Source organism: Geotrypetes seraphini, chromosome 4 (genome assembly GCF_902459505.1).
Source record: "Geotrypetes seraphini chromosome 4, aGeoSer1.1, whole genome shotgun sequence".
NCBI lineage: Eukaryota > Metazoa > Chordata > Amphibia > Gymnophiona > Dermophiidae > Geotrypetes > Geotrypetes seraphini.
In genome coordinates this window covers 213,397,528-213,425,498 of record NC_047087.1, presented here as the reverse complement: position 1 = coordinate 213,425,498, position 27,971 = coordinate 213,397,528, and the positions used below count along the sequence as shown (strand labels likewise).

General features: G+C 45.4%; 1 protein-coding gene across 2 annotated transcripts in view; it reads left to right on the top strand.

Annotated features, from left to right (window-relative positions):
* GHITM (growth hormone inducible transmembrane protein) overlaps positions 1-26,575 on the top strand; it is a 77,344-nt gene extending 50,769 nt beyond the window's left edge. For both annotated transcript variants that reach the window (XM_033943794.1, XM_033943793.1), the window contains exons 8-9: positions 14,713-14,884; positions 25,562-26,575. In XM_033943794.1, coding sequence (XP_033799685.1) covers positions 14,713-14,884; positions 25,562-25,649 — 260 coding nt within the window. In that variant the 3' untranslated portion in view covers positions 25,650-26,575. The remainder of the gene's footprint in view (positions 1-14,712; positions 14,885-25,561) is intronic.
* The last annotated feature ends 1,396 nt before the right edge of the window (positions 26,576-27,971 follow it).

Sequence of the window (27,971 nt, the reverse complement as noted above, 5' to 3'; positions counted from 1 at the left end):
TTTAGGTGAAAAATTACTAGTCAAAATTAGACAAAGATACTTAGTAGTATCTGTCTTTATATCTGTGTTTTTCAACCAGTGTTGCAGCACATTAGTGGTCTGCTGCTGCTGCTACTCCCCAGGTGTGCCATTGAAGTTGAGCCAGCTTAATTTGTGCTGGAATAGAGCATGTTTTCTATGGTTGGTGACTTCAAGCAGCAATTCATACAGCCTGCTTGCGCCAATCCCAGAACCTTCTCTGACACTTCCTGCCTATGCGGAAGTAGGAAGTTACATCACAGAGAAGGCTGCAGGGTTGGTGCGAGCAGGCTGTATGAATTGCTGCTTGCTGCCGCTGACCACTAGACAAGGAAACTTTTTTTTTTTTTTTTTAAAGTATACAGGGGTGGGGGGAAGGCCAAGAGATGCAAGGGGAAATGCCCGGTGGGCAGCTGGAGAAGGGGACAGGAGGAGAGATGCTGCGCTATTTGTGGGGGTGGTGGAAAGAGAAGGTAAATTCTGGACTATGTTTAGGGGTATGCTTTTTTTTTCTTTTCAAGGCAGGCCACTATTACATTACTATGCATATTTTCTGTGTGGTGTTTTTACCTTTTATGCCTTGCTTGACTTAGAGCTTTATAACGGTATAAGCCAAAAAAGAAAAATTATTAAATTTAGAACTTTAGTCTGCTGAGAAACAAACTGAAAAGCAGCAGAACTTTCTAAAAGTCAGAGCTTGTGGTGTTTATATTTGCTTGATAAATTGGAACCATTTTTATGAGATGGAGGGGAGGGGAGAGACACAGTGCTGACATCAGCACTGTGTAAGGAGGCCTAGCATTTGATCTTAGTACGTGACTGCATTTCCCAGAGGCCACCCTTGCATTCAGGTACTATAGATATTTTTGTCCCTGAAGAGCTTGCACTGGAGAGTTTACAATCTTAAATTTGTACCTGAGGCTGCATAGAATGAAATGATTTTCCTAAGGTCACAGCGTAGTCGGGATTTGAGTTTCATAGTTTATTAAAATTTTATAAAACACTTAGCATAACATTTAAAAGCGTTGTACAATAAAAATTAAAAATAAACAAAAGACAAAAACAGAAAAAAAATAGACTTACATGGGGAGGGGGAAAGGTAAAGCTAAAAGGATAGTAGGGGGAAAATTACAATTATTAAAAAAAAATAAAAAACAGAGGAAAGGAACAAAGGGAAAGGATTGGGAAATGTTCAAAATTTGTAAAAGTTAAAAATAGATTAAAAGAGTATGTGATACATCAATCGTATGCATCTTTAAAAAGAAAGCATTTTAAGCTACTCTTGAATTCGTTCAAATTTTGTTCAGCTCTTAAATATAATGGAAGAGTTCCAAATAGAGGTTGCTGTTACTGAAAAAATATATGTATGGCGAATGCCAATTATTTTTAATGATGAGGGACGTTAAGAGTATGTTGAGATGAGGACCTTAAAGTTTGGGGGGGATCGTATGGAATAATAATTCTGTTGATAAATGTTGGTGTATTGGTCTGTTGGGTCTTAAATGTAAGAAGAGCGATTTTATAAGTGATCCGATAAAGAATGGGCAACCAATGAGCATTTTTCAACAATGGAGTGACACGATAAAATGTTTTTGAGTTAGTGATAATTTTTATTACTGTGTTCTGTATGAGCTGGAGACGTCCATTGTCCTTTTGGTATAAAGCTTTCCTGGTCCTTGGGTTCATTTTCTATCCATGATATAGGTTGGATGAAGAATCTTTTTTGATAAATCCTTAGTGTTTGTTACATCAACACAAGAGTCTGTACTCTGTACCTTAGATGTTATCCATCTATAGTCATGAACTGCTGCAAAAGAATGTCAACTATATCTTTCAGTTTCTCCTCTTTCTCCAATGAAGTATAGAGCCCCCTTCAGTTTCTGTCTTCAAATGAACGGAGATGTTTTTCTGTGCTGTTTTACTTTTCTTATTTTCAGGCACTTTCTGTGTTTTTCATGTGGCTTCGGTGCCAAGAGATCCCCATTCTTGGGGTCTATTCCACCTGGGAGAGGATGTGGACCCGCAAGGACAGGCTGCTCTTCATAGGGCAACCCTTAGGTGTACCTGTGGAGCCAGCCTGCTTTGTGATGCATCAAGGCTTGGGGGGTCTGTTTTCCTGGGAGCCCACTCGCCTGCTCATTTATTAGAGGCTTGAGTGTGGGCTGTTTGGGCCCCTGTGTAACAACCTTTAGGGTATTGGGGAGATGGCTGCATGTTTAATATCCTCCCACCCCCGTCATATTGTGCAGTTTCCTAGGGGTGGATATTGTGCAGTTTCCTGGGGGTGGAGTACTCAATTGGTGTCTGACCGACTGGCAGTCCGAATTTCTCCAGATGAGGGCAATGTTCATCAGGTAAAAAGTCCTTTTCTTAAGGCAAGCGGCAGCAAAACTGTTAGACACAGCAGAAGCTACAGTGAGTAAGACCATTATTCCCTATGGGGAAAATGGGGGGGGGGGGTTGTCTAAAAATGTTAAGGGTTTCTGGAACCAGGGTTAGGTTCCCTCACCTCCAAAAACCCCTTTTCCTGAATTTTTTTTAACTTCAGGGAAGCCCCCATGGGCCATTTTTTGGGAGTGATTTTTCTTGCAACGGTCATCTTAGATTTTAAACCATCTTTTTTCAAAAGCCTCTTTTACCTCAAAACCTTGTTTTGACTAAGGATCACCTAGGATGGACTTCTCAGACCAGTCTGCCCCGTATCATGCCAATTTTGTGCAATTCTAACAGCAGAAGAGAGGTCATATTCTGTGTGCTGCGGCACACGTGAGGAAGGGGTGGCAGCTTCAGGCACAGACTTCAAGTCCTCCAGGGTTAGGGAACCCCAGGGGGCCTGCACAGCAGGGAAAAATTCCTGCTCAGAAGCCACAAGCAGCAAAGGTGTGAAACGCAAGCACGTGGAAGCCAGTGGAGACCAAGAAATCTCAGTCAGAGGTTCTGTAGGGCTCCTTAGAGCTACCTATTTAGGGATTTACCCCAGTTTGTGAATCTCTTTTGTGGAAAAAATTTGATGGGTCTGGGAAGTGCTATCTGGGCGCACCAACATCAGACCAGGGAGAGGTCCCTCCTCCAAGAATCCCTGCCACAGAGCAGGCCGGCTCCAAGTTTCGGTGACCAATTGGAACAGGAATGGGAGGATTGGAGGTCACTCTCCATGCCTCTACTGTCCCAAGGATCAGCTGCTCCCTGGGATGATTTGGGGTCCCTAACCGGGAGTAGGGAGGCAGTTGTTGCTATTGACCAAGGGGCAACTCCTCAGTGCACCAACTGTTCAAGTCCACTAATGCCCCACATATTTCGGATGTGCTCAGTGAGTTGAAATAGGATCCCCAACAGCCATCCACCTTTGTAGGATTCAGTCATGAGTGGAACAGACTCTGCCTTCCTTTTCCTCTGCACATTCAGATATCACCTCACTGGTGATCAGTGGGAATTCCTAGAAGGTTCCCTGAAGACAGCAGACCTCACTGACCCACCGGGGGAGGCAGAGACAATTTTTGTTCCTCCCCATAGGTTTTGCCAGTACTTCATAGGTTCCTCCACTCAGATCACAGATCCAGACAGATTTGGCAACTCTAGACGTTGGCACAGCTGCCAAAAAGTCACAATAACATCAGATCAGCAGTCACACAATCCACACATTGTCAGGAGTCTGTTGGCATTCTTGAAGGCATGGGAACAGGTTTCCTCAGACAGCTGTGTCCTGGATATTTATTTGAGAAGATCACAAGATTGAGTTCTAATTCCCTCCAGATCTGTTAATCAACTTCCTGCTGGATGGCCAGAAAAAGAGGCCAGGGTCCAAGCCACGGTGCAAGGACTGTTGGATACCCAAACCATAGAACCAGTTCCTGAAGAAGAATCGGGCTCTAGCAGATTCTTCATATACTTCATAGTGTCCAAAGGCGCAGAAGACAGGAGACTGATCCTGGATTTGAAATCCGTAAATGCGAGACAGTTTGGTCAGTCATTGCAGTGACGGCTCCGAGAGAATTCCTAGCATCCTTAGGTTTGACAGAGGCCTACCTTCACATTCCCATTTTCCCAGACGACAGAAAATATCTAATATTCCATGTTCTTTAAAGGCATTTCCAGTTTGTGGTGCTGCTTTTTGTGTTGGCCGCAGCTCCATGCACTTTCATCAAGGTGGTGGTGCTTCTGGGTTTGAGGAGAAAGCTGTCGTTGGCTTCTCATCCAGATGTCACCTTAAAAACATAGAAACAGAGTACATAAGAATTGCCACTGCTGAGTCAGACCAGTGGTCCATCATGCCCAGCAGTCCGCTCACGCGGCGGCCCTCTGATCTAAGATCAGCACCCTAACTGAGACTAGCCCTACCAGCGCACATTCTTGTTCAGCAGAAACTTGTCTAACTTTGTCTTGAATCCTTGGAGGGTGTTTTCCAGCCTCTGGAAGAGCGTTCCAGCTCTCTACCACTCTCTGGGTGAAGAAGAACTTCCTTACGTTTGTACGGAATCTATCCCCTTTCAACTTTAGAGAGTGCCCTCTTGTTCTCCCTACCTTGGAGAGGGTGAACAACCTGTCCTTATCTACTAAGTCTATCCCCTTCAGTACCTTGAATGTTTCGATCATGTCCCCTCTCAATCTCCTCTGTTCGAGAGAAGAGACCCAGTTTCTCTAATCTTTCGCTGTACAGCAGCTCCTCCATCTTAGTCGCTCTTCTCTGGACCCTTTCAAGTAGTACCGTGTCCTTCTTCATGTACGGCGACCAGTGCTGGACGCAGTACTCCAGGTGAGGGCGTACCATGGCCCAGTACAGCGGCATGATAACCTTCTCTGATCTGTTCATGATCCCCTTCTTTATCATTCCTAGCATTCTGTTTGCCCTTTTTGCTGCCACCGCACATTGTGTGGATGGCTTCATTGACTTGTCGATCAGATCTCCCAAGTCCCTTTCCTGGGAGGTCTCTCCAAGTACCACCTCGGACATCCTGTATTCATGTATGAGATTTTTGTTACCGACATGCATCACTTTACACTTATCCACGTTGAACCTCATCTGCCATGTCGATGCCCATTCCACGAGCTTGATTATGTCACGTTGCAGATCTTCACAATCCCCCTGCGTCTTTACTACTCTGAATAACTTCATATCATAGAAACATAGAAAGATGACGGCAGAAAAGGGCCAAGGCCCATTAAGTCTGCCCACTCTATAGACCCTCCCCTTAAGATTAGCCAATGTTTTGCCCTGACCCACGTAGGGATCCCACATGGGTGTCCCATTTATTCTTAAAATCTGGCACGCTGCTGGCCTCGATTACCTGTACTGGAAGCTTGTTCCATTGATCAATCACTCGCTCCGTGAAGAAATACTTCCTGGTGTCACCGTGAAATTTCCCGCCCTTGAGATTGAGCGGGTGCCCCCTTGTGGTTGAGGGGCCTCTGAGAAGGAAAATGTTATCTTCCACTTCTATACGTCCGGTGACGTATTTAAACGTCTCAATCATGTCTCCCCTCTCCATCCGTTCCTCGATAGTGTAGAGCTGCAAATTGTTTAGTCTTGCTTCGTACGAGAGACCTTTAAGCCCTGAGACCATTCTGGTGGCCATCCTTTGGACCGACTCGACCCTCTGCACGTCTTTGCGGTAATGTGGCTTCCAGAATTGCACGCAGTATTCCAGATGAGGTCTCACCATGGTCCTGTACAATGGCATTATGACAGCAGGCTTTCTGCTGACGAAACTTCTACGGATGCAACCCAGCATCTGCCTTGCCCTTGAGGAAGCCTTCTCAACCTGATTGGCAGACTTCATGTCTGCACTAATGATTACTCCTAAATCTCGTTCCACTGAAGTCCTGGTCAAGGTCTCACGGTTCAAGGTATAAGTTCTGCACGGGTTTCTGCTACCTAGGTGCATGACCTTACACTTCCCAGCATTGAAGCCCAGCTGCCAGGTTGAGGACCAGCATTCCAATGTACGCAGGTCCTGCGCCATACTATCTTGTAAATTGCTCTCGCTTACCATATTACATAGTTTGGCGTCGTCGGCAAATAATGTTACTTTACCATGAAGCCCATGAGTCAGATCTCCTATGAATATGTTGAAGAGGAGCGGACCCAAGACCGAGCCCTGCGGCACCCCGCTGGTCACCTCCGATGTCTCAGAGAAAGTACCGTTAACCATCACCCTCTGAAGTCTGCCACTCAGCCAATCATTGACCCATGCCGTTAGTCTCTCCTAACCCCATCGATTTCATCTTGTTTAACAGTCTGCGGTGTGGGACGCTGTCAAAAGCTTTACTGAAGTCTAGGTACACTATGTCCAGTGAATCTCCTTCGTCCAGTCTTTTTGTTACCCAGTCAAAGAAGCTGATGAGGTTTGATTGGCAGGACCTACCCTTGGTGAATCCATGTTGATTGGGGTCCCGTAGATTCCCTTCGTCCAAGACTGTGTCCAATTGGCGTTTGATCAGTGTTTCCATGAGTTTGCATACTATCGATGTCAGACTCACCGGTCTGTAATTTGCAGCCTCTGTCCTGCAACCCTTTTTGTGCAGAGGAACAATGTTAGCTGTTTTCCAGTCCAAGGGGACTGTCCCTGTACTCAGTGAGAGATTTAAGAGCACGGCTAACAGTTCTGCCAGGACATCACCTATCTCCCTGAGCACTCTGGGGTGCAGATTGTCCTGTCCCATGGCTTTGTCCACCTTGAGTTTTGTTAGCTCAAAGTAAACCTCGCTGGGTGTGAATTTAAAATTCCGAAATGGGTCTTTTGTGTTTGACTGTGGCTTTAATTGAGGGCCGGACCCTGGCGCCTCGCAGGTGAAGACCGAGCAGAAGTATTCATTCAGTAGTTCAGCCTTTTCGGGATCCGATTCTGCGTAATTCCCGTCCGTTTTTCTCAGGCGTACTATCCCGTCTGTGTTTTTTTTCCTGTCACTGATATACCGGAAGAAGGATTTGTCCCCTTTCTTAATGTTGTTTCCTAGAGTTTCTTCCACTCGAAGTTTGACCTCCCTGACTGCCGTTTTGACCTCTGTGGACTTGATCCTGTGTAGCAGTTGATCTTCGCTTTTCCCCGTGCGTTTGAAGGAAGCAAATGCGTTTTTCTTCTCCTTAACGAGACGTGAGATCTCTGCGGTGAACCACTGGGGTTTGTCTTTTCTTCGCCGTTTATGTGATGATTTTATGTAACGGCCGGTTGCCTCGTGTATGAAAGATTTCAGGGATGACCACATATCCTCCACATTCCCTGTCTCAGTTTGGTCCTGGAGCGCCTGATGGATGAAAACTCCCATGCGTGCAAAGTCTGTTCCTCGGAAGTTGAGTACCTTTGTTTTAGTGTTTGATCTATGGAAACCTTTCCTCAGGTGGAACCATACCATGTTATGATCGCTGGAGGCTAGCTTATCTCCCACGAAGACTTCTGAGACGCTTTCCCCATTGGTGAGTACTAGGTCAAGGATCGTTTGGGCCCTAGTGGGCTCCATTACCATTTGATTGAGGCGTGCTCCCCTTATGGAGGCTAATAGCCTCTTGCTGCCGCTGGTTGTTGCTGAAGGTGTGCTCCAGTCTACATCCGGCATATTGAAGTCTCCCATTAGTACAACGTCCCCCCGTAGAGCGATATTTTCTATGTCTTCGATTAGTTCCGTGTCCTTGTCTTCTGGTTGTCTTGGAGGTCTATATACTACACCAAGATACAGGCATTTTTCTCTCCCTCTGGCCAGGTTCACCCAGAGGGATTCCCCGGTGTACTTAACATCCGTGATTCTGGTGGTTTTGATGCCTTCTTTAATGTATCGTGCTACCCCTCCGCCTAACCTGCCCTCTCTGTCTCGACGAAGTAAACTGCAACCCGGTATAGCCATATCCCACCCATGAGAGTCCGTGAACCAGGTCTCGGATATCGCCACCACATCTAGGTCGGCATTCACTATCTCTGTCTCCAATTGCAGAATTTTATTGCCTAAACTGTGTGCATTGACATACATGGCCCTCCATCCCTTGTGTTTGCTAGGGCTGTCATGCGTATTATGGGTACTTACCTTGGGCTCAGAAAAGCGGTTGTGTCTCGCCTCCACAGGATGATTCCTTACTGCTCTGGAATGTGAGTGGATACCCTCCCCCAACTTACCTAGTTTAAAGCCCTGCGAAGTAGGCGGGCTAGACGGTGGCCAAGTACGTTTTTACCTCTTCTGGTCAGGTGAAGTCCGTCCGGTCCCTGCAGTCCCTGGAGTGCCTTTCCATGGTCCAGGAATCCAAAGTTCATCTCTATGCATCAGTTGCGAAGCCACTCGTTGGTATGTTGGATGTGTTCTTCCCTGGCTCTTCCTCTGTCTCTAACTGGGAGGATGGATGAGAAGACCACCTGTGCACCTGTTTGCTTCAGCTTCCTACCCAGGGCTCTGAAGTCATCGGGTATGTTCTCTGAGGTGTTCCTTGCAGTGTCGTTCGTACCTACATGGATAAGAAGCATAGGGAAATGGTCATTAGGTTTTAGTAGTTTATCGAGACAGGTGGTGACGTTACGAATCCTGGCTCCAGGGAGACAGCAGACCTCCCTTGACTGCAAATCTGGTCTGCAAATTGGACCCTCGGTTCCTCGCAGCATGGAGTCCCCAATGACTACCACTCTGCGCTCCTTCCGGGGGGGCTGATCAGCGTGTTTTGGAGTCCAAGTTGTGCGCTGGGTGTCTTCCCGAGCCTCTTCCGCAAATTTAATCACCTCGCTTGTCGTACCTATGTCCAGATCATTTATAAAGATGTTAAAGAGCACAGGTCGAAGCACCGAGCCCTGCGGCACCCCACTGGTGGCTCTCTTCCAGTCAGAGTAATGTCCATTTATTCCCACTCTCTGTTTCCTATGCTCCAGCCAGTTTTTAATCCATGTGAGTATTTCACCCTCAATTCCATGGCTTGCAATTTTCCGAAGTAGTCGTTCATGCGGAACCTTGTCGAACGCCTTCTGAAAATCCAGATATACAATGTCGACTGGATCGCCCTTGTCTATCTGTCTGTTTACTCCCTCAAAGAAGTGCAGCAAGTTCGTCAAACACGATCTGCCTTTGCTAAAACCGTGCTGACTGGTCCTCATCAGCCCGTGTCCGTCAAGGTGATCAATGATGCTGTCCTTTATCAGTGACTCTACCATCTTTCCCGGTACCGAGGTCAGACTCACCGGTCTGTAGTTCCCCGGATCTCCCCTCGAACCTTTCTTGAAGATCGGTGCAACATTCGCCACCTTCCAGTCTTCCGGAATCTTTCCCGATTTGATCGACAGATTGGCTATTAGTTGAAGCAGTTCAGCTATGGTCCCTTTCAGTTCCTTGATGACCCTCAGATGGATGTCATCCGGTCCCGGGGATTTATCGCTCTTAAGCCTATCAATCTGCCTACATACCTTCTCTAGACTGACTGTCAATCCTGTCAGCTTTCCGTCTTCGTTCCCAGCATATAGCCTGATGGGTTCCGGTATGCTGTGTACATCTTCTTCGGTAAATACAGATGCAAGAAATGTGTTCAGTTTGTCAGCGATTGCTTTGTCCTCCTTTAGTGCTCCCTTTATTCCTTGGTCATCCAACGGTCCCACCACTTCCTTTGCGGGTCGTTTCCCTTTAATATATCGAAAGAACGGCTTGAAGTTCTTCGCCTCCTTGACTATTTTTTCCTCGTAGTCTCTTTTGGCCCCTTATACCGCCTTATGGCACCTGCGTTGATGTTGTTTGTGCTTGTTCAAGTTTTCATCAGTTTTTGACCTTTTCCATTCCTTAAATGAAGTTTTCTTGTCTCTGATCGCTTCCTTTACCTCTACAGTGAGCCACGCCGGTTCTTTGTTGTTTTTCCTCTTGGATCCCTTGTTGATACGCGGTATATATATATTTTGTGCCTCGGTGACTCTGTCCTTAAAAAGGGACCAAGCTTGCTCTAGCGTTTTTACAGTGCTTATCCTCTTCTTAATCTTCTTACCTACCATGAGTCTCATCCCTTCGTAATTCCCTTTTTGGAAGTTCAGTGCCGAGGCTGTCGTTTTGGACCGATGTTTCTCCCCTGCGTCCAGATCAAAGCGGATCATATTGTGATCGCTGCTTCCCAGCGTCCCTTCTACTTCTACATCTTGTGTTGGTCCTCGCAAGCCATTTAGAATTAAGTCCAGAATTGCATTTCCTCTAGTATTTTCCTTGACAAGTTGTTCCAGGAAGCAATCGCCTACAGCATCCAAGAACTTGGTCTCTCTAATGCAGCCGGAGGTGCCTAGGTTCCAGTCTATTCTCGGATAGTTGAAGTCACCCATGATAACTGTGTTGCCTCCCTTGCAGTTGCATTTAATCTCATCTGTCATTTCTCCATCAATTTCTTTGGATTGCCCTTGGGGGTCGGTAGTAGATGCCGATCTTCATTTCCAGGCCATTTGTTCCTGGAATTTTGACCCATAGAGACTCTAACTTATCCGTCAGTTGTGGCGTGTTCTCTCCAGCAGATTCAATTTCCTCTTTGACGTATATGGCAACGCCCTCACCTTTTTGAGCCATTCTGTCTCTGTGGTATAGTTTGTATCCCAGTAGCACAGTGTCCCAGATGTTTTCCTCAGTCCACCATGTTTCCGTGATGCCTATGATGTCAACGTTATCTTTTTGTGTTATGGCTTCTAAATCACCCATCTTATTTGTAAAGCTCCTTGCGTTTTTGTATGACGGCAGAAAATGGCCGGCGGCCCAAGTATGCCCACTCAAGAACCCTCCCTCCCACAAGTCTGCCTACTCGAGACAAACTCTCCCTCCCTGGGGTATCCATCTTTTAAGCCTAACTCTGTGGAACCTTGTTCTTGAAGGGATGCTCAGATTGTGTCCTCCATTGCGCCAACCTTTCCCAACATAGAATCTTAATGTCATCTTGAAGGGCCTTTCCATGAACCTCTGCAAGAATGTGTCCTCCATTGCGCCAGCCGTTCCCAAATGGAATCTTAATGTCATCTTGAAGGGCCTTTCCATGAACCTCTGCAAGAATGTGTCCCTGCTGATCTTATGGTGAAGACGGTATTTCTGGTAGCAATAGTTTCATTAAGGCGGATCTTGGAATTGCTTGCAGAGAACCTTTCCTCAGGTTCACAGAGGATGGAGTTATCTCCTTTCACGTCAACCAAGAGATTTGTTTGCCTACTTTTTTTCACCCTATGGGTTTGTCCAAGCAGGATAGGATATTGCAGATGCTAGTTGTACGCAATGTTTTATGGCTCTACCTGGAAAGGACCAGTGATTCTTAGCTCTCTGACCATTTCTTTGTCCTGACCAGTCAGCCACAACGAGATAGACCAGCTTCCAAGGCTTCTGTTGCCAAATAGATTTGCATGGCAATTTTGTCAGCATACATTGCCTGTGGAAAAAGCCACCAATTTTCTTTTAAGGCACATTCAACTAGAAGTGGGGCTCTTCCTGGCAGAATTCTGGACAGTTCCTCCCGAAGAGATCTGTAGAGTGGCTACTTGGTCTACTCTCCATACCTTTACAAAGTTCTACAGAGTGAAGAAGGCCTGGTTTACGCAGAAGTGTTAGCAGAGCATGACAGAGACCTTCCTAGTCCTGATCAGAGGGTCTTATATACATTCAAACACATTTAAAACTTTGAAAAAGTCAGGATGATAAACAAAAGACCAGGAAACTGAGATATAGCATAGGAAAAGGGAATTCACTATTTGTGTGAGATGTTAGATGAAGCAGGATCATATGGAAATCAGGTATAGATATACATTATACATACATAGATGTATTAAGAGCTCCATCTTGTTTTAATGACTCCATTTTGGATTTTCTGTCTTTCTTTGTTCTCTCTGATTTTTCCCGCCTTGAGCCTCATGGCTCTAATTAATACCAGACCTCTCAGTCTGGCTTGTGGAAGATATATGGTTTCACATTTTTGAATACAGATAGTTATATGTATCTTATGAATGAAATATGTGTGTTGGTATGAGTGAATGGCATCCCATGAGTGATGTGTGTGTGAATGTATATTAAACATGATAATTGGTTTTGAAAAACATATTTTATATATTTTAAACCTGAGGAAATTCTGAAAAGTATCACATTTGGAATTTAACCTCTATGACCTTTAAGCTAAGCAACTCTCTCTACTCTGTAGGGGAAATAGCCCTCCTTCTGTGCTGACAAGGACACAAATTTTTCAGCAGATGCTGAAAAGAAATGCAGGCTGGCTTTAACACAGATAAGTTGTCTGATTTTAAGTTTTGAGAATGACAAAAAGGGTATTGGATATATAATAATGGTTTTATGCATATTTTTGGAAATTAATATAAACAAAAATATGATTTGTGAAACTTTTTTGTCTATGTCAAAAGGAATGTTCTTTATTCAAACTTAAGGACAGCCTCTGACAGCCGATTGGCTTATAAGTAATGATGGCATACTGGATAGAAGGTATACATTGGGGAGCAACAAATTATAGGTTGGAATTCTTTACTAGAAATGCCAGCTTTTAGCTTCTGTAAAAAATTTCCATGGCGCAAATAACCTTTTGATAATTGTTATGGAAATTAATAAACACAATAATATTTTATGGAAAACATTTGCGTCATTCCATTATTCCTGCACATTTTTGCACACCTAGAGCAAAGCTAGCTGCTCAAGAGTAAACGTAGCAACTCGAGAGGACGCTGCTTTTTGGTCCTCAGTTCTAAGGGCAGACTCGTCTGTTCCTCCCTAGATGACTGGCACTGCTTTGGTACATCACCTAAAGTGCAGACTCCTGTGTTGATGTAACAGAATGAAAGATAGGTTTTTAACTGGATAATCTTTTTTTCTGTTAATCATACGCAGGAGTGTACCACCTACCCTATCAGCATTGCAATTCACCTGCTTTCTTCATTGGTCATTGCTGATGCCCGACACTGGAGTTCTTTTCCAGTCAGTTGGATAACCATATAAGAAGACATTCCTAAGAAAAGTAATGTGTTGAGCCTCAGGTCTCCTTATGTTAGTGCTAGTTGTACACAGCAGGTTGATGCCTTGATACAGTTTTTAAGTTCATGTTAATTGTTTTCATTTTTTTCATTTTTTTTTCAAAAGTTACAGAGCAGAACAGACATGTATGGTAGCTCTGGAAAAGTTCCCCGTGGCCCCTTTTCTTTTTCTTATTCATTGAAGTTTGATTGCTTTGTTACAAACCAAAAAGGGCTCTGTACTCCACTGGTGAAGGAGGAGGAGCTGAAAGATATGATTGATATCCTTCTGCAGCAGTTTGCGACAATAGATGGATAGCATCTAAGAACATAAGAATACCCCTACTGGGTCAGACCAATGGTCCATCTAGCCCAGTATCCCGTCTTTGCAGAGGCCAATCCAAGTCACAAGTATCTGGCAAAAACCCAAATAGTAGCAACATTCCATACTATCATCCCATGTTTGTCTCAAAAACAGACTATGGACTTTTCCTCCAGAAACTTGTCCAAACATTTTTTATAAAACCAGGCTACATTAGCCGCTGTTACACATCCTCTGGTAACACATTCCAGAGCTTAACTATTTTCTGAGTGAAAACATATTTCCTCCTATTGGTTTTAAAAGTATTACTCTGTAATTTTGAGTGTCCTTTAGTCTTTGTAAATCTTGATGCAGTAAAAAATCGATCCACTTGTACCTGTTTTACACCACTCCAGGGTTTTGTAGATTTCAATCGCATCTCCCTGCAGTTGTCTCTTTTCCAGGCTGAAGAGCCCTAACCTCTTTAGTCTTTCCTCATATGAGAGGAGTTCCATCCCCTTTATCATCTTGGTCACTTTTTTTTTTTAAACTTTCTAGTGTTGCTATATCTTTTGAGATGAGACCAGAACTAAACGTAGTACTCAAGGTGAGGTTGCACCATTGAGCGATACAGAAGCATTATGACATTCTTAGTCTTTTTAACTATCCCATTTCTAATAATTCCTAATATTCTGATTGCCGCCTTGGCATCTGACGTACATTGGGCGGAAGGCTTCAGTGTATTGTCTACAATGACACCCAAATACTTTTCTTGAGCGCTGACCCCCAAGGTGGTCCCTAGCGTCCAGTAAGTATGATTTGGATTATTCTTCCCAATGTGCATCACTTTGCATTTGTCCACATTAAGGGCTCCTTTTACAAAGGCGTGCTAGCGGTTTAACGCACGTATTAGCGCGCGCTAAACTGTTGGATGCACTAGCCGCTACCGCCTTCTCTTGAGCAGGCAGTAGTTTTTGGCCAGCGTGAGGAAAAGTCGCGCGCGTTAACCCCGCTAGCGTGGCTTTGTAAAAGGAGCCTTAAATGTCTGCCATTTGAACACAGTCTTCCAATTTTCTAAGGTCTTCCTGCAGTTTTTCAGAGTTTGCTTATGTTTTAACAACTTTGAACAGTTTGTCATCAGCAAAATTTTATCGCCTCACTCGTAGTTCCAATTTCTAGATCATAAATAAGTTAAATAGCACCGGTCCCAGCACAGATCCCTTGGCACACCACTTTTTACCCTCTGTTTTCTCTCTGATAATCAGTTCTTAATCCACAATTGAACATTGTACAGATTAAAGTACAGACTTCTGCGTATGAATAACAGAAAGATTAGCCAAGTAAGAACCTAATCTTTTATTATGCATGAAGTAGTTGGAAAGTTATTTTTTTAATATTTCGATTCAGATGCACTAAAACTTCTAATCTACATTTAACAAGCTTCATATGTGGTTTTCTTATGTATTTTAATTTTAGGAAGCATGTTCCTGCCTCCAACATCAGCATTTGGTGCTGGCTTATATTCGGTAGCAATCTATGGTGGCTTGGTACTCTTTGGCATGTTTTTGCTGTACGATACTCAGAAAGTCATCAAACGTGCAGAGACTTATCCCAGATATGGAGTTGCAAAATTTGACCCCATAAATGCGTAAGTATTCTGTTTCAACCCTCTCTCCTCTGCTCATACCAGCTGTCATATAATGTACTTTAATCATTATACATTTTGTTTTTATGTTCAATGTTTATTAATTATATAAATATAAAATAATCTCCCCCTTCCCCCACCCCCAGAACCCTTACTGTCTTCCAATGTCCACTTCTTATGACTTGATGAAAATAATACCACCCTCCCCTCACCCTCAAGTCCCCTGCCAGTAAGATAAGTATCTTATTCCTTCAAAATGACTCTGGACTACAGTTTGTTAAAAATTAAACTTCTCCCTCTTGGAATCAGAGCTTGATTATACGAATCCCAGATTAACAGAAAACACTTTTTACACTTTTCAGTACCCCCTCATAAAAGGCAGCTACCTTCATTTTAACTTCCAGGGTCATTGTAATTTTCTCAGAATCATAACCAACAAAGATGGTTAGTGGTATTAAGTTTTCTGCTATGGCCTTATTCTCCCAGACTACCATTTCTACCCCTTAACCAGCTATCAGTCCAATAAAGTCCTTCACAGGCTTCATGCTTCTTGGTTGTTTTTTTTAATCTTTGTGTTATGAGTTTTTGCTTCTCTAGTCATAAGCTTCAACTTTTCTTTTGGTCTCCCTTGCCCTTTTTAACACACACACACTTATTTGCTTCCACAATCTATTTCTTAAAATCTGTCCTGGATTCAGTAGTTGGTTTTTAACTCATCCTTTCAACTATTCCAGTAGTCATTTATTCTCTTGTATTTCTAACATGAAATACAGCTAATCTAGACTGTCAGGATAGTATTTTTATAAGCGCTTCCATACCTCACAAAGTTTTAATCTTTACAATTACTTCTTTTTAGTTTTTCTTCTTAGTTTCTTATCTTAGTCCCTATTTTAAGAATTATATTATACAGCAGTAGTTGCTTTGGTGTTCTCCTTTCAGTCACTGACAAATACAATTATCTTATGGTTACTATATCCTAGTCTCTAGCTCTGACAGCTTGGATGTTGAGCACTGATGCATCCTTCCTTAAATCTCTGCTAGAAAGCCACTTGCAAGGAAATCCTATGACTTCAAATGGAAAAAGCTGTTAGTGTTGATTTAAGATCAGAAGTCCTTAAGGTGTCATCCTTTTCTGAGATCTTCCATCTTTGCCAAAAATAACTTATTCATCATGTTAAAGATAGGCTAAAGATGTTTTAACTTTGTCATTTTATGACAGGTCTTCAGAGAAAACTAGCAAGACTGAGATTTAAATTTAGTCTGGCAGACTTAAAACCACTACCCAAATCCATGGCATCATTAATACTACTTTTTCTTCTTATACTACTGTATTTTCTATTTTATTTTAACCTTATCTTATTTTAAATTACAATATTATCCCAGGACAAGCAGGCATGTATTCTCACTAGTGGGTGATGTCATCCGACAGAGCCCCGATACGGACATCTTGCAAGCATGTCTTGCTTGAAGAAACTCAGAAGTTTCGAGATGCCCGCACCGCGCATGCGGCAGTGCCTTCCTGCCCGATGCTCCGGACGTGTCTCCAGTTCTTTTTCTTCCGCGGAGCTGAGAAGTCTATCTTCAATTTGCGCCCATTGAATCTCTTTTTTTGCCTTCTTTTTTGCCGCGGGTTGAGTTCTTTTGGCTCTCCTGTGCATTTATTTATTTCTTTGATTTCTTTTTAAAAAAAAAAAAATTTTTCCTTCCAATACCGGGTCGGCCGCGTGGCTGGGGCCCCACGCCTTCGACCTTGCGGCGGAGCTTTTCCGGCCTATGTCCCAGCCGATCACCGGTTTTAAAAAGTGTAGCAAGTGCCAGCGCGCGATTTTGCTCACGGACCCTCATCGACGCTGCTTACAGTGTCTGGGACAGGATCACTTCCCGAAATCGTGCCAGCCTTGCTCCACTCTGACGGCGAGAGCGTTTAAGCGTCGCTGTCTGCTGTAGGAGTCCATGTTCAAGATGGAAGCTTCATCGGATCCTGCAGCTTCGACATCGACATCGAAAGGTGCTTCGACTCCTTCTGCGAAGCCCTCTGCCTCCCCGGCTGCTTCGGGCCTCCTGAAACCGGCGTCGTTCACACCGGTTTCGGCCCCGGCTTCGGCGTCGGTGCCTTCATCCGTCTCCTCGGAGCAGGTATTGACCCCGACAGTTCCTCCGGTGGTGCTCAAGGTGCCGAAGACTGGCAAGCAGAAGCACGTAGCACCCAAGGAGCACGGAGACCGTGCGGAAGGGCCCCCTTTTGGTGCGGATCCCTCCATATCGGCTTCGTTGCGGTCCATCCTGGAGGCTCAGTTCGTGGAGCTCATGCAGACCATGGGGCCTCGGCTGATTGCCACCATCCAGGGTGACCTTCCAGCTTCGGCTTCGAGGGGCGGACCGCCCCCTCCTCCTCCTCCTCGCCGCACTACCTCGTTACTCGGCGAGGAGGAGCGGCGAGCGGTGTCCTCGAGGAGGTCCTCCGTTAGCGCTGTACCTCCTTTGGAACCGATTCCCTCGAGGAGGGCCTCCCTTAGTGATATGCCTCCCTTAGAGCCCATCCCCTCAAGGAAAGCCTCGTTTAGTGACCTGCCTCCCTTGGAACCGATTACTCCGCCCCATGACTCAGTGTGGCATCCACCTTCGGGGCCACCCAGTCCTGGGCATAGCAGGAAGCAGGACGAGTTCTTCCGAACCCCCTATCAAACCTGGGCGGCGTCGGGGGAGCCTCCGACTCTGCCGCCTCTGTGATCGACGGCATCGAGTCCAATCTGCTCCTTGGAGGCGTCTGAGCCAGTTTCTCACAGACGGGCTCGATCCCCTTCCAGGCATCGGGAGGGGCATCGATCCAGACATTCTTCGAAGCATTCCTCTCGACACTCGACCGTCTCGCCTCAGAAGAAATTGCCTCGGTTGGGGTATGCTGCTTCGACTGGGTCTCCTCCGGGCCCGGAGTTCGAGGACCCCGAGGTTTTCTACTCGTCCTGTTGCTCGCAGGCCTCTCTGGAGCCTGAAGCCTCTTCTTCTTCTAGTCCGTCTCGCAGACCGGCGACGGCAGACCAACTGTCCTTTTCATCGTTCCTCAGGCAGATGGCGGATGACATGGACATTACTCTCGATGCTGGGTCTCGATATTCCAAAGAGTACCTCGATACCATGCACTTGCCTCGTCCTCTGGCAGAGTCCTTGCGGCTTCCCCTGCACAAGCTCCTCGACCAGACCTTCATGCGATGCTTCGAGTCTCCTTACTCTATCCCTGCGGTCCCTGGCAAATTGGATGCGCGGTACCGCACGGTGCATCATAAAGGCTTCGAGGGTCCTCAGCTTTCTCACCAGTCCCTCCTGGTCGAATCCTCGCTCAAGCGGTCTCATCCTGGCCAGGTCTATGCTTCAGTGCCTCTGGGCCGCGAGGGCAGAACCATGGATAAGTTTGGTCGACGCATCTATCAGAATTCGATGATGGCGTCTCGAGTCCTGAATTACAATTTCCACTTTGCAGCCTACTTGGAATTTTTTCTACCTGTGCTTCGGAAGTTCACACCATACATCGAATCCCAGGCTAGGTTTGAGTTTGAGGAAGTGGTTGCTTCGCTGTCCCAACTTCGGCTTCAGTTAATGCAATCTGCCTATGATGCGTTCGAGCTCTCCGCCCGAGCGGCGGCCTGCTCGGTGGCGATGCGCCGGTTGGCCTGGTTGCGGACCATTGATATGGACCCGAATCTTCAGGACCACCTGGCGAACGTCCCGTGTGCTGGGGCGGATCTTTTTGACAAATCCATCGAGACTGTCACGAAGAAGTTGTCTGACCACGAAAAGTCCTTCCAATCTATCCTTCGGCCGAAGCCTAAGCCTCAGCAGTCTCGACCTTCTCATCCGCCGTTGATTTATCTGAGGCGTTATCAGCCGAGGCAAACTCCTCCTGCGAGGCAACCGGCGAAGCGTCAGCCTCCCCAGAAGGGTCAGCCTAAGTCTCAGTCGCCTGCTGTCCCTAAGACCACTCAGCCTTTTTGACTGTCTCGTCGAGGGCATAACCAACCTCATTCTGCCTCCCCCTGTTTTTCCCATCGGAGGGCGCCTCCATCATTTTTATCATCGCTGGGAGGCCGTAACAACCGACCTCTGGGTCCTTACTATCATCAAGGAAGGATACTCTCTTCATTTCCATCGGGTCCCTCCGGACCACCCTCCAAGAGAGTATCCTTCCAACTTGACTCAGACCGCCCTTCTTCTCCAGGAAGCTCAGGCTTTGCTCCGGCTTCGTGCCGTGGAGCCGGTCCTGACGGACCAACTGAACCAGGGGTTTTACTCCCAGTACTTCCTTGTTCCGAAGAAGACGGGCGACCTGCGACCCATTTTGGACCTCAGGGCCCTCAACAAATTCCTAGTCAAGGAGAGGTTTCGCATGCTGACACTTGCTTCTCTCTACCCTCTCCTCGAGCAGAACGACTGGTTATGCTCTCTGGATCTCAAGGAGGCCTACACTCGCATTCCCATTCATCCGGCCTCCCACAAGTTCCTCAGATTTCGGGTGGGACATCTACATCTGCAGTATCGAGTGCTTCCATTCGGCCTGTCCTCGTCTCCCAGAGTCTTCACGAAGTGTCTGGTGGTGGTGGCCGCTGCACTCCGGAACAGGGGTCTTCAGGTATTTCCATACCTCGACGACTGGCTCATCAAGGCCCCGTCAGCTCCAAAGGTCATTTCGGCGACCTTGACCACGATCTGCTTCCTGCAGAGCCTACGCTTCGAGATCAATTTTCCCAAATCTCATCTGCAGCCTACCCAGTCCCTTCCCTTCATCGGGGCGGTACTGGACACCATCCAGCTTCGAGCATTTCTTCCTCCTCAGCGCATGGATGCTCTTCTTCGTCTCTGCCAGTCTGTATCTTCTCGCCAGTCCATCTCAGCGAGACACATGATGGTCCTCCTGGGCCACATGGCCTCTACAGTTCATGTGACGCCCTTTGCCAGGCTCCATCTCAGAATTCCTAAGTGGACCCTAGCTTCTCAATGGACTCAATTGTCAGACCCGTTGACTCGACACATCATAGTCACTCCTGCTCTTCGGCAGTCTCTACTTTGGTGGATGACCTCTTCGAATCTATCCAGATGTTTGCTGTTTCACACTCCTCATCAGAAGGTTCTCGCAACCGATTCCTCGACCTATGCCTGGGGGGCTCATCTGGATGGGCTTCGCACTCAGGGATTCTGGACCTGTGCGGACCGACTCCATCAAATCAATCTTCTGGAGCTCAGAGCCATCTTCAATGCTCTTCAAGCTTTTCAACATCTGCTTCACGACATGGTGGTCCTCATTCGCACCGACAATCAGGTCGCCATGTATTATGTCAACAAGCAAGGGGGCACGGGCTCGGCCTCCCTCTGCCAGGAAGCTCTCAAAGTCTGGGATTGGGCGGTTCGCCACAATACCTTCCTCAAAGCTGTCTACATTCAGGGGAAGGACAATGTCTTGGCGGACAAACTGAGTCATCTTCTCCAGCCTCACGAATGGACACTCCACTCCAAGCCCCTTCATCAGATCTTTGCTCAGTGGGGAACGCCTCAGATAGACCTCTTTGCGGCTCCCCACAATTTCAAGCTGCCTCAGTTTTGCTCCAGGATCTACGCTCCTCATCGCCTCGAGGCAGATGCTTTTCTGCTGGATTGGGGGAATCGCTTTCTGTATGCGTTTCCGCCATTCCCTCTCATTCAAAAGACTCTGGTCAAGCTGAAGTCCGACCATGCCACCATGATTCTGATAGCTCCTCGGTGGCCCAGGCAACCTTGGTTCTCCCTTCTACTTCAACTCAGCAGCAGGGAACCGTACCTACTTCCAGTGTTTCCTTCACTGCTTACTCAGCATCAGGGGTCTCTGCTTCATCCCAACCTGCAGTCTCTCCACCTGACAGCTTGGTTCCTCTCAACGTAACTCCGCACCAGTTTTCCCAGGCGGTGAGGGATGTCTTGGAGGCTTCCAGGAAGCCTGCTACTCGTCAATGCTACTCCCAAAAATGGACTAGATTTTCTTCATGGTGTATTTACAATTCTAAGGAGCCTCAGCGAGCCTCCCTATCCTCTGTTTTGGACTATCTTTTACATCTGTCTCAGTCTGGTCTCAAGTTGACATCTATACGAGTCCACCTGAGTGCTATTGCGGCTTTCCATCAGCCTCTACAAGGGAAACCTCTCTCTTCTCATCCTGTGGTTTCCAGATTTATGAAAGGACTTTTTCATGTCAATCCTCCTCTCAAACCGCCTCCAGTGGTTTGGGATCTAAATGTTGTCCTTTCTCAGCTTATGAAACCTCCTTTTGAGCCTCTGAGCAAGGCTCCACTAAAGTTTCTCACTTGGAAAGTGGTTTTTCTGGTGGCCCTCACATCTGCTCGCAGGGTCAGTGAGCTTCAGGCCTTGGTGGCGGACCCACCTTTCACAGTATTCCATCATGACAAGGTGGTCCTCCGCACTCACCCGAAATTCCTGCCTAAAGTGGTCTCTAAATTTCACCTCAACCAATCCATTGTGCTTCCAGTGTTCTTTCCAAAGCCTCATTCTCATCCTGAAGAATCAGCTCTTCACACTCTGGACTATAAACGTGCTTTGGCTTTCTACTTGGATCGCACCAAACCACACAGAACTGCTCCTCAACTTTTCGTCTCCTTTGATCCAAACAAGTTGGGACAACCTGTATCGAAGCGCACCATCTCCAACTGGATGGCGGCTTGTATCTCTTTCTGCTATGCCCAGGCTGGATTACCCCTTCCCTGTAAGGTCACAGCCCATAAGGTCAGAGCAATAGCAGCCTCTGTAGCCTTCCTCAGATCGACACCGATTGGGGAGATTTGTAGGGCTGCCACTTGGTCCTCGGTTCATACGTTCACCTCTCATTATTGTCTGAATACTTTCTCCAGACGGGATGGGCAGTTTGGCCAAACTGTGTTACAAAATTTGTTCTCCTAAGTTGCCAACTCTCCCTCCATCCCATTGAGGTTAGCTTGGAGGTCACCCACTAGTGAGAATACCTGCCTGCTTGTCCTGGGATAAAGCAATGTTACTTACCGTAACAGTTGTTATCCAGGGACAGCAGGCAGCTATTCTCACGTCCCACCCACCTCCCCTGGGTTGGCTTCTCTGCTAGCTACCTGAACTGAGGAGACACGCCCGGAGCATCGGGCGGGAAGGCACTGGCGCATGCGCGGTGCGGGCATCTCGAAACTTCTGAGTTTCTTCAAGCAAGACATGCTTGCAAGATGTCCGTATCGGGGCTCTGTCGGATGACATCACCCACTAGTAAGAATAGCTGCCTGCTGTCCCTGGATAACAACTGTTACGGTAAGTAACATTGCTTTTTGTGGAATATCAAGCACTAAATAAACCTGGAAATTTCTCAGATGGTTGCATTTGTGAAAGCTATTTTCTTTAGCAACTCTCCAGACCAGCATAAGCATCTTACAAGCAGGTTATATCTCATCATGACCAGCAAGTAGAGACTGAGTGAGCTCTACCCATCTCCCTTGATTGGGCTGTTGGAATTTGTTTAGGGATCCTAGTCCGTTTTTGTGCCGGATTGAGCTTGGGTGGGCCCTGTTTTGGGGTCCGTCTGACCTCGGAGGGGGGGGGAGGTGTGGGTCCCTCCCCCCCTTTCCTCCACCTTCCCAACATTTTTATAGAGGTGCCTCAGCAGTAAGCCTTGTCCATAGTTCAGATAAGGCATACTGCGTTGACAGCCAAGTAGAGTCTGTTCTGTGAAAAAAAAAATCCTGAGGTAGTGCCGGTCTGAAGGCTTGCTTTCCCTTTAAACATGCGTCCTCTTCAGTATGCTCTGCTTCGGAGGTGGTCACCCCAGAGGCATAGTGTAGATCTCCCTGTTTTCTGAGGGGCTTGGCGTGCCTGGACAGGGACCTGGCTTGGCCTCTCTGGGTTCAGCTGGCGGCCTTGTCAGCTTTTCGTGGGTTGTTATAGGATTAGCGTCTAACTGCCATTCCTGATGTGCGCTTCTTGCAGGCAGCCAAATTGCTCAAGCCTCCTGTGCGACCATCTGTTTCCTCTTGGGATTTGAATCTGATCCTGTTCGGGCTGATGCACCCCCCCCTTTTGTACCTTTGGGTGCCTGCTCGCTGAAGGACCTTACTCTTAAAGCATTCATCTTGGTGGCTTTGTCTTTCTAGTGGGTCCTCGTAAGGGGAATGGCACTGGATCAAGGAGACTCTCTTGCTTCCGCATACCTTCTTCAGAAGAAGCCTGTTCTGGTATTTCTCAAGGCTCATTCCACTCGGGGTCAGGCGGCTTCTTGGGCTGAGCCTTCGCTAGTGCCTCCAGTGGATATTTGTAAGGCTGCTGTTTGGTCTTCCTTGCATTCCTTTGTCAGACACTATGGTGTGGACATTGACATGTCAGGACGTGGTGTTCGGTGAGCGGGTTCTGGTATCTGCCCTTTGGGGGTCCTACCCATGATGGGGACTGCTTTGGTAAGTCCCACTTGTGAGATGCCTATGCCTGTTTGGATGCTAAAGAAGAAAGAATTAGGTCTTACCTGCTAATTTATTTTTAGTCTCTTCAGACCGGCATAGGACCCCACCCTGCCTGTTATCGTGTTGTTCTTATGGGTGTTGTACGTGCAGATTTTGTTTTTTTTCTGCGGGTTCTAGTATTTTTCTAGGCCAGGGAAAATTGAAGAACAGCGGCTGTGGCTTGGCTGGTGTAGCTGGCAAGCTTTGGGAACATTTTCTTGCTGAGAGCTCTCCTTTGCAATTTCCAACAGCATTCAGGTATATTAGTTACACTTATTCGGAGTCTTGTTTATTTCTGTTTCAAGTTCTTAGTTCTGCTTTGCTATTTGGCAGACTGATAGGAATAGGGAGAGACACCTATTATGTACTATTCCAGAGTTTTGTTTGTCTCCACCTGCTGGTCATGATGAGATGTAACCCACTTGTAAGATGCCTGTGCTAGTCTCGAGAGGCTAAAAGAAAGTAAATTAGCAGGTAAGAACCTAATTTCTCCTTCAACTACAAGAGTTGAACTAAAGTTCTTACTTTCCAAATATGACTCTTCATATTAACCAATCAATAGTTTTGCCTGTTTTTTTACCTTTTACTGCATGGATACTGGAGTGGGGGAAGCTGTTCAAACCTTTAATTACAAAAGAGCTCTTAAAAAGAAATTTGTCATCCTAGATTTTTTATGTACTTTGTCGTGCTTGGATACCATTCTTTTTAAACATGGCATCTGCTTAGTAGAATGTATTCAGTCGGTCTTCATTAAGCAGAACTTTCAATCCAGGGTAACAAAGGAACATGAGACTAGAACTGTAGATGACATTGGCCTATTTCTATTTATCTTGATAGCCATGGTAGTTTCTGCATACATTTTCATCTCACTGCTGATTGGATAACAATTCAAGAAGACTACATTTGGTAAAATAATGAGAAATCAGGTCACATAAACTTCAACTTTTGAAGGTTGCTCAGTATTTTGCTAACCAAAAATTACATAGTTGCATCTGCAGTGCTGGTGTGCACTCCGGAAGGACAGAAATGTAGTCCTGAAACAACATACAGCTGGGGAGTTCCCACTTGTATGTTCCCACTGTGTATTCATGCTGCTGGTCAACAGGGAAAATCTTATCAGTGGAGAAGATTATTCATAGATTGGGGCTTTGTGTTTTAATTTACTGTCCCACATCCCTGGCTACAAACAGACTAAGATGCCAGTGTAAAGGTGCCAACATGCAGGAACAGCCACACATGCTCAAAATCTTTTAGCTATTCTGCACATTCAGTGATTATTCTTATGTCTGATTTTGTTAAAAATAGATAAATACAGGTAGTCCCTGAGTTAGACGTCCAACTTAAGTATGACTCGTACTTAAGAACACAGTTATGACTTCATTTGATTTCACTGAGCAGTATTTCCAGTGGCATAGACTCCTCCATTTCTCCTGTAGCAGATTCAGGAATGATGCATGGCCACATTAAGAACAGTGTGTGGTTGTGCGTGGTTGTGCAAGCTGTACCTTAGAGGGAACACTGAGGGATAGTTAGCCCTTTTGTTAGTTGGGAGCAGAGGTAAGCAGCAAGAATCTTAAAATCTACAAGTTCTGAGTTGTATACAAATCCAACTTAAAAATAGCTTTAAAAACGTAACGTGTTCTTAACCCAGGTATTGCCTGTACATAAAAGCAGTAACAGACCATACAACCTATCCAGTCTGCCAAATCCACACCAAGTATTCTCCTGATGAACTGCCTAATAGATTTATACAAGTATGACTTCCTTTGCTAAATACAGGCTAGCTCTTCTTTTAACCGTTTCTGTGTGCCTGAGAACATTTTAGCTTCTACTAAAGTCATGAAGATTGAAAATGAGACTTTGAAATATCAAAAACAAAAAAAAAAAACCATGGAGGAGCAAAGCAGAAAAATAGAGTTAAGGTTGAAGGAGGCAGCTGGTCATGAATGAACAAATTACATATTTTGACTTGTGGACAAAGGTAGATAACAGATCTTTGTAAAAATGATACTAGCTTTCACCCTTTGAAAGTATGTTTACACATATAAAGCAGATAGGCATGAAAAGAGGACACTTATCTTGCAATTATAGATGCATAACTTCTTTATTTTCACACTGTATACTTTTTCTATTGTAATTGTTAATCATTTAATTGCTGTATTATATCGTCTTTCCTCTTTTTCTTCTCTTTCAGGTGTTTGGGAATCTACACAGATACACTGAACATTTTTATTCGGTTGGTTATCATTCTGTCAAATAGTGGCAGCGGAAGGAGGAAGTAGCAGCATACAACCTGTCATTGACCTATGAAAACACTTTGGCTTGCCATTGGCATCTGTTTATCTGAAATGCAAGAGCGGGTTCTGTTGATATAATTGGAATTAATTAATGTAAAGAGATGGTTTACTTTTTACCACCTGCAAAATAAACCTTTAAATTCTTGCAACTTTTGTTTCCATACTTATAGCTATATAAGCAGTTGTAAAATAATCGTGACTACAGTAAACAGGGGTTCAAAAAAATGCACTTTGCTAGGGTTATTTTGTAAAGATTATGTAGTTATGCCAATACAAGATTTGCCTTTTTAAGTTCCAAGTAAAATTCTGATCTCCATTCTGCCATTGTGGATAACTACAAATGCATGTGACACATTAGCTATGAGCTAGAACAAGAATGTTTGTGTAAGCAGTAAATGTCCTATAGCAGAAGATAGGTAGTTTAGGGGAGTATTTGTTTGCATTTTTGTTTTCTGATCTAGAGCAGGTGTGTGTTCTTTGAGATGTATGAAAAAATTAGAGACCTAAATAGTTCTCACCTTAAGAAGTTTCAGTACCGATACTTGTTTGGATTTCTAGCTTTATTATAAAACAGCTTGCCTTGGGATTCTTAGAAAGCATAAGGTACTTTTAAAATATTGTTCCCCTGCAATGTCTAGGGACTTCCACCTTCTGTGTAGTTCTAGTAATAGATACCAAGGGCAATCCGTATCTATTTTTCTAGAAACTTGACTTAACTACTGATACCTTAAAAAGCACTTTAACCTTGCCACATTTTCCAAATCATGTTTTGTGTAAAAGATGCCAGTAAATTATGCATTGTAATGTGTGTCTTAATGTTGCATAGTTTATTTGTATAAAAATGTTAGTTGTATTCATGCCAAAGATTTTATTTTACATATCTTTAAAAATAAACCAACATCTAGAATGGTTTTTGGCTAAAATTTTTCAATGCTGAAAGTCATAAATATGTCAAGCTATTATAGAATTTGCTCTTCTATGTCTGAGTTTAAAAGACAATCGGCTGATTTAAAATAGATTCATTACAAGAGGCTATCCAGAAAAGATAGTGAGACAAGCTTACAAAAGAGCTTTGTACTACAACGGAGTAGAGAGCTGAACGGGGACGACGGGTTCCCCCTTCGGGTCATGGGGATCCCGTGGGGACGCCCACTAGGGTCGCGGAAATCCCGTGGGGACGCCCCCTAGGGTCACGGGGATCCCATGGGGACGCCTCCGAGGGTCGCGGAGTTCCTGCGGGGCTGGATGTATTCAGTCGCGCGGCTCTTCTCCCTACCTGCTCTGCCTGCAGCACAGAGCCTTACGGAAGTCTTCCCGACGTCAGCGCTGTAAGAAGGTAATTTAGATTCGCGGTTAAGGGCAGGGAGGTTTGTCAGACCGGGGCTGTTGTCGGTCGGTCGGGGAAGCGCCACAAAAGTAAGGGGGCCTGGCCGGCTGTGTTGCACCCAGGGCGGGAGAGAAGGAGGAGGAGAAGGACACTGAAAGCACATGTGGAAGACAGAGGGGGGAGAAGGACGCTGACAGGACATGGGGAAGATGGGGGGGAGAAGGACGCTGAAAAGAAATGGGGAAGAGAGAGGGGGGAGAAGACGCTGGCAGGGAAGAAGACAGAGATGCCAGACTATGGGGGGAGCGGAGGGAAGAAGATGGGTGCCAGACCAATTTGGAAGGGGGGAGAAAGAGTAACAGAGCAAATGGAAGACGCAGAAGGAAGAGAGACAGTGGATGGAAGGAATTAAATGAGAACATGAGGAAAGCAGAAACCAGGCAACAAAGGTAGGAAAAGAATTCTATTTCTTTTTTTTTTTTTTGCTTCAGGATAAAGTAGTATATTAGTTGTGTTGATAAAAATTTATAAACATTAGAGGCTCTGGTAGAAACCCGTTTACAAAGTATGTATTCTTCCCAATTAATAAAGTCTTTTTGCGTATTTGTAAATGGGTTTCTACCAGAGCCTTTAATTCAGTAGCATAATTAAATGAAATAACTATTTCAGAAGTTAATAAGGATGGGCGGGGACGGATGGGATTCCTCACGGGGACGGGTGGGATTCTTCATTGGGACGGGTGGGGATGGGTGGGATTTCTGTCCCCGCGCAACTCTCTACAACGGAGATCTTTTACCATGTCCAAAATAACAATCAAATTTGGAATGTGAAGAGGAGTCTATTATGTGTGTTCTTACCTATGCACAAGATAGTTATCAGGTGTCATGGATTTTAAGAAAACTTTGGGGAATACTGAAAATAGTGGGAATATTTTAAAGATCAAGCATTATGTATTGCCTTTAGAAGAAATAAGAATTTAA